Source organism: Miniopterus natalensis, chromosome 13 (genome assembly GCF_054644295.1).
Source record: "Miniopterus natalensis isolate mMinNat1 chromosome 13, mMinNat1.hap1, whole genome shotgun sequence".
Taxonomy (NCBI): Eukaryota; Metazoa; Chordata; class Mammalia; order Chiroptera; family Miniopteridae; genus Miniopterus; species Miniopterus natalensis.
The window spans coordinates 50,394,944-50,401,787 of record NC_142093.1 but is presented as its reverse complement, the minus strand read 5'-3'; the positions used below and the strand labels follow the sequence as shown (position 1 = coordinate 50,401,787).

At 40.4% G+C, this 6,844-nt stretch overlaps 1 protein-coding gene across 1 annotated transcript in view; it reads right to left on the bottom strand.

The window, feature by feature from the left end:
* Nucleotides 1–899: 899 nt before the first annotated feature.
* The window catches only part of IL1A (interleukin 1 alpha), a 32,674-nt gene continuing 26,729 nt past the window's right edge, over nucleotides 900–6,844 (bottom strand). The window contains exons 5-7 of the mRNA XM_087823757.1: nucleotides 5,898–6,071; nucleotides 4,343–4,461; nucleotides 900–2,131 (exon numbers count right to left, since the gene is read on the bottom strand). Of these exons, the coding sequence (XP_087679883.1) occupies nucleotides 1,940–2,131; nucleotides 4,343–4,461; nucleotides 5,898–6,071 (485 nt within the window). The 3' untranslated portion in view covers nucleotides 900–1,939. The remainder of the gene's footprint in view (nucleotides 2,132–4,342; nucleotides 4,462–5,897; nucleotides 6,072–6,844) is intronic.

Sequence of the window (6,844 nt, the reverse complement as noted above, 5' to 3'; positions counted from 1 at the left end):
GTTGAAGCCCATCGTAGCGACCTTCTTAGCATTTAGGCCGGGGAGATGGCAATTGCATGGACAAACAACAGTGTTTACCACATGCTTCTCTTCTCCTTTCTCTGATGTCACTTTAAGATGTTACCTACTATACACCTGCTGTCTTCCAAATCTACATCTAGTTCTAACTTCTCCTGGGTTCCAGATACGTTATCATCTGACCATTCTACACGTGCACTTGGGGGTCCTGCCAGCAGCTCAAATTACATGTCTAAAATGATATCCATCATTCTGCATCCTGGTAGTGAGAAGAACTCCATATTTCTACCCAAAGTATTGATCGACACCATCACTCTCCTACGCTCCAGGAACAGGAAACCGAGAGCCATCTAGGGCTACTCCTTCCCCATTATTTCCCACATCTAATTCCAAGTTCCATCTAGGGCTACTCCTTCCCCATTATTTCCACATCTAATTCCAAGTTCCCTTGATTTTTAACTTTTTCCCACTCAACATATCTTGTATCCATTCTTTCTAAATGCATCGGTTAGTTAATAATGTGGCTCAGTATGTGTGGATATATGAACACATGTGTTATAAGTGTGTAATGTGAACTTTAAATGCACCTGAGAATATTAGCATTCTTAGTGTCATTTATGCCCCTAGCTGGCTAACAAAGAAGAGAAAAAAACCATAAAATTTTGGTTTGGTTTTGTAAAGTAATAGTATAGTTATTTATGTGAACGTTTTTCATTTGTTCTTAATTACCCTGCAGTAAAATAATGATTAAGACAATAAGTAATTATGTGACAGATTTACTAGTTTATAATTTTTATTCAATTGTGATTGATAAGGTATCGGTCCTCATTGTTGACAGTAATGTGAGACTATGGTTTGATCCCAACTTTTAGAACCTAGAAGGAACATTGTTTATGTTCCAGGAAAAAAAGTGTAGATAACAGTTGTTCTGTGGTTGCCAAAGTTAAGTTCATTCTGTTTCAGATAGCAGGTGAAATTGAATGGCACACGATTGACAAGACAAGTTTAAAGGCAGAGGAACAGAAGATTTTGGCCAATTGTCAGCTCAAACAAACAAAATCATTAATACAAATTTATTATGATAATTCCAGGGATCCTGGATACTGAATACAGAGTCTCATGGCAATGGAAAAAACATGACTTGGACCAAAGTGCCTTGGAGTAACTATATCAAACTCATTCAGCCTGGGGAACACTGTCTGTTGTTGAGGATGCCTGGTCACACTCACAGGTTACAAAGAATTGCTATAAATATAATAATATGTTATAATATCTTAAATTATCTTTATAAATATATATACATATAAATAATAAGGTAACATTCCATGTTTTGCCTTACTCTTGAGGCTCAGCTTCAAGACGTATTTTACTGAAATGATCTCACTGACTCATAAAATACTGTTGAGGCAGAAAGGACATAGGAATCATTCCTTCCATTTTGAAGACGATCTTACTGAAGTCTCAGAAACTTACAGAATTTGATTAAGGGTTCATCAGCAACTTAAAAGCAGAAGGTGAGCAGTTGGAATGAGATCCTGGGTCTATGGCTTCTCATCCAACTGCCACTGTGGGCCTTTCTTAGTTTTCTTGTGCCTTGGTTAACTCCTATGCAACACCGGTAGAGTCTATTTTATAGTCGAGAGCCCTGGTCCTCCCAAGATTGTTATGAATAATAATAATTAAAATGATTGGCACTTTGCATAGTAGAAGGTGTTCCTTAAATAACAAGCAACATTATATATTAGTGTTGGTTCACTAGACCTTACTCCCTCTCTTGCAAAGAGAGTAAACATTCATTTAGAATTACGAAGGCTCAGCACATGCTGAGCAAGTGACTAAGAGGAAAGGGTTTCAATTGTTCATGTACATGGTACATATGGACTGGCAACATTTCACAAGTAAGTAGACTCCAAAGTCAAGGCTAGTGCTCCAGTATCTGAAAGTCAATGATAGAGGGTGGCCCACTTGCCATGTGCACTGGTTTTTCTTGCCTTGTGGCAATAAACAACTTTGGATAGGCAACTGACTCGAAATACTCCTTAGTGCCATGAGTTTCCCAGAAGAAGAGGAGGTTGGTCTCATCTGTGATGGTCTTGGGTGTCTCAGGCATCTCCTAGGACAAGGCAAACAGAGATGTTAGAGAGTAAGGTGCTGGGACAAGAATCGAAGTTCAGTCCCTTGGCATGTAGCCTCAGTGAGAAGCATAGCACTTTAGGATTATGACTCTGTAATACAACGTAGGTTCTTCACTCATTTGTTCATTGAGCAAGCATTTGTTGCATGCCTATTTGATGTATGGTCCCACCTATTCATAACAGTCGATTTCCTTAGTTAACTGGAGAGAAATCCAAATTGGTCATGAAGATTGCCAGTGACACCAGTGTCTCCCTGTATCCTGGCAGGTGGGGTTAAACTTCATTCTTATCCTGCCTCCCACATGGGCATAGGGCATTTTGCCTCAAATGTAAGTGCTAGTGATTTTAAGAGCTCTAAAGATTTTGACCTCTAAGTATTTAAATCGTACCTTTGGGAAAATAATTTATAATTTAGAGATGTTTATGTCTGTATTTGAGTCAACGACTGAAGGTTTAAAAAACCCCCAAACACACACACACACACACACACACACACACACACACACACACCACTACCCAGGTATATTAGCAGCTGAAGCCTTTCAATACAATTGCTGATGCCTGTGATCTCTTTAGCCTGTACTCTTCTTGTGATTATGAATAGAATTTAACAATACTTTCACGGAAAAGTAAAAGCCAGCTCCAACTTGAGATACATCTTCTCTATCTTTTTAGTCTAAAGAAACTAAATATCCTTCTGAAGTTCCCTTGGGGTTTTCAATGTCAGTAAGGATTTTATTTCCCAAACCAATTCCTCTTCTAATGTTTTTCATCTCAGTAAATGAAATGTCTCCTCTTGCTCTTTTAGGTTCTGTCTTCAAAATGCAACGAGAGATTCTGTCTACTGCTTTCCACCTTTCTCAGCACTTCTCACCCCATGACTGCTTTTATTACTTCTTACTCTGGCCTTCTGTTTCCTCTATTGCCTTCCTTCTGATCTAGTGTCCATTTTAGAAAATATAAGTGAGCTCCCTTTAATGGCTTTTTAGTGTACCTCAGATGAAATCCAAATGCAAGGCTCCACCAACACTAGCCCCTGTCTATCCTTCCTCCTCCTCATGGTGCCCAGCTCTTAGAGTGTCCTTCTAATCTTTGAAGGTGGCCTTTAAGATCTAGGGCCTGGGAGCAGCCAGCCCCCTCTCTGTTTACAAAGCCCCACTCCCACCCATCCCTTTGCATGATGGCTCCCCCCCTCCCTCCCATCAGCAGCTCTCATCTCACAGGAAGCTCTGTTCTTGCCCCTCTATCTAAAGAGCACCCCCACTTCTCTCTATCTCAGCACCCTGTCCATTTGCTTTATAGCATCTTACGCATTGTGCTGGTTGCTTGTCTTGTCTATTGCCTGTGTCCCCTAGAAGACTAAGTTCTATAAGGCTAAGGACTTTGGCTTGCCACTGTCTACACAGCTGTTGACGCTATGCTTGACAGATAGAAGGCTCTCAGTAAATAACTCTTACTGAATGACTTCATGAATGAAGCTATTGACACCATTCTCATCTCACTTGATCCAGGTGGAGAAGTACATGCACCACATAAAGCCTAGTGGGGGTTGGGGGTTGGATTATGCATTTGCTGTTTAAGAGTCACCTGCTTACCAGTGGAGAAAACTCTTAAGACTACAGTGGGCGTGTGTGTCTGCATATCTGTGGGGGAAGGTGGTAGTGGAGGTGGGGCTGGGATAATGTTGGAAACAATGAAGAGAGAGAGTCACTAGAGTCTGAAGGCCAGGGTTCGAGTCCTGGCTTCAGCTTTTTTCTTTGTGCCTGCTGGCACATGATTAATCCTCTCTGATCTCAGTTGGCTTGTTTGAGTTTCTTGGAGGCAGGCCTATCGCCCTAATGCCTAAATAACTTAAGGCAGATAGTAGATGTCATAGTAGATGTCAGAAAGGATCAAAGGCGGAGGGACTAAATGTATGCCCTTGGATGGGAGGTGAAAGAAAATGAAGGAAGAGAAAGAAAATGATGGAAGAAGGCAATTGACCTCATACCTCTTACACTCCTGTGCCTACAGTTTACTCTCTTACAGCTCCCGCCTAGAATTGCCTCTGGGGATGTGTGAGAAGCAGGTGGGGATTGTGGTAGGAAGAGCAGAGGACTTTGCACCCCGCTAGGGGTGTCTGCCTGTTGGGGTCATTTACAAATGTATGGGATGTAACAAAGGTAAGTTAGAGACGGGCGACAACTTACCTTTAGCAATACCGGATCGTCTTTATCCTGGGCGCTCAAAAACAGTCGTGTTTCTGAGATCCTTAGAGTCACAGGACGTTTAAGGTCATTTGACTTATAAGCACCCATGTCAAATTTCACTGGTGAAGAGAAAAGCCAAAAAGAAAGTAAATTTATTGTATTTGTACAAAATCAAGTGTTTATGTAGATTGTGTGTGTGTGTGTGTGTGTGTGTGTGTTGGGTCCCTGACTATGGTGTAAGGGCCAGAAATGGTATCTGACACATCTGCGTGCCCTTTACAATGTCTGCCACATTTACTAGGCGGGTAGATCCTTGGTTAATGTCTTTAGGTCTTCTATGTTGAATGGATGCTTAAGGGCTGAGTATTGTTAAATCTCTTGTAATTACATGAATGGGAGGGCCCACTAATGCAATTACAAGACCTGAAATTTGTGAGGTCATGAGTTCCTAATGACCTAAGCTGGAAGGGTTTAGGGAAGCCGGTACTCATGCTGCTAGTGTTAGTAGTTTAGTAGCAAACAAGTAGTTTAGTTTTCCTTAAAGAACAATACTTAATAAGAGTTGAAAGATTATACACGCCTAGAAACCCAGGAGTTCCACTTTCGGGATATGCTCTAAAGAAATAACCTCATAAGAAAACAGTGTATATACAAAGATATTTGCAACAGAATTACTTAGAGCAAACCCAACTATATACATGTGTCCCCCCCAAAATGTATACTCGCTTTAACAGCTGATAGCTCAATTTTGAAAATGAAATATATTTTAATAAACACTGCTTTTATAATTATTCAAAGTGTGTGTATACATTTTTGGGGGGAGCACCACATATATATTATCAATGTATGGGAAAATTGTGTGAAAATAAAACACAAAATGATTTGTAACTGTCAGAGTGGAAAGTGTGTTAGCTGAAGTCCAATCAGAAAGAGCCCTGCTGTTTACTGCAGAGGAGCCTCTGTGAATCTCGGAAAATAATTTTGTGTATGATGACATGTCCTGAAGCTAAACTGTATGCACCATGGAAATCGGGTCTGTGTGACAAAACTTCTTAGACACTAAGTTTCATCCTTCAGGACATATTTGCAGCTTATTAGCTCTTTTGCCGTACAATTATGTTACATAATTGTGATAACGGTTCTTTCTAGTTCGGTGTCATTTGTAAGTTTGATCGGCAGGCTTTCTGATGAAGTGTGATGGCCCCTCATTGGTTCTGGGTAAATAGGGTGAGTGATTTAATATATTTGAGACTCAGTTTCCTCTTCTTTAAAAAGAAGATAAGAGGATAAGACTGAGAACCAAAGGTGAAACTACATCAGAAAGCTCCACACTGCACTTAGTGCTTTCAAAGACAAGACACTTACCTTGTGGGGCTCTCAGGTTTGGCTGAGGCTCCTGCCCTTGCCTGGGTTTTTTACTGGGGTGATATACATCTTTCTGTTCTAGAAAAATTTTGCAAAGCCAGGAATCTAGAAGGTATATTTTTTGAAAGTAGAAAGCTTGAAAAGAAAATACAGAAATAAGAGGAGGGAGGATGACTGAGTTTCAGTTTACCTGCTTGGTCCAGATTATTTAATGCGGTAGCCATGAGGAGTTGACCCGATGTGTCTCGAATGATGCTTTGGTTGAGGGCGTCATTCAGGATGAATTGTTGCTTGATGACCCTCATGAAGGGGTACCTCATGTTGCCCTGGGAGCTGTAAGGCACTGACGTGGACTGGAGGATTTCTACAACAATTAGCACAAGCTGAGATTAATGTCTGGGTGCAAACATGTGACATGTTTGTTCTAATACAGGCACAGAAAGTAGCTACGAAAGGAATATTAGGAATACTCCAACTCAGGTGAGGAAACGGAGAAGTGGAACCCCCGGCAGTACAGTGGGCTCTAGGATCATTTCTTTTTAAACTTAGATGCCTCATTGTTGCATTACTTATAATGGCGAAAAATTGGCTCTCTAAAATGCCCTTGATATGTCGCTAAGTGAAACAAACAAGCCAGATATAAAATTGTGTATAGTGTGATCCTAACACGATCATGTGTGTGTATGTACATAGAAGTGACTTATAGTGCTGGCAGTGGTTAAGTCTTGGTGGTAGTATGAGTGATTTTTATTTTCTTTCTCCCATTTTCTTCTTTTCTTAATTTTCTCAATGAACACGTATTATTGTTTAGCTATTACCTTAAACATGTTGAGTTCCTGTTTCACATAGAGGGTTATAGAGTAGAGGCATGGGGAGAAAAATCATGATTTTTATCGTCAGAACCGAATTTGGTCTGAGGCTTTTCCATTTACACACCTTGTGCCTTTGGGCAGGTGACTATCTCGCTGAGCTTAGTTTCCTCACCTATAAAATGAGAATGTAGGGTTGCTGAGAAGTTTAGATATCGTCTAGCCACTAATAAAGTGTTATTGTTGATAGTATTAACAAAGGTAATAGCAGCAGTAGTAATAGTAAGAACAACGACGATGGCAGTAACTGACAGTTATTGGCTATTTA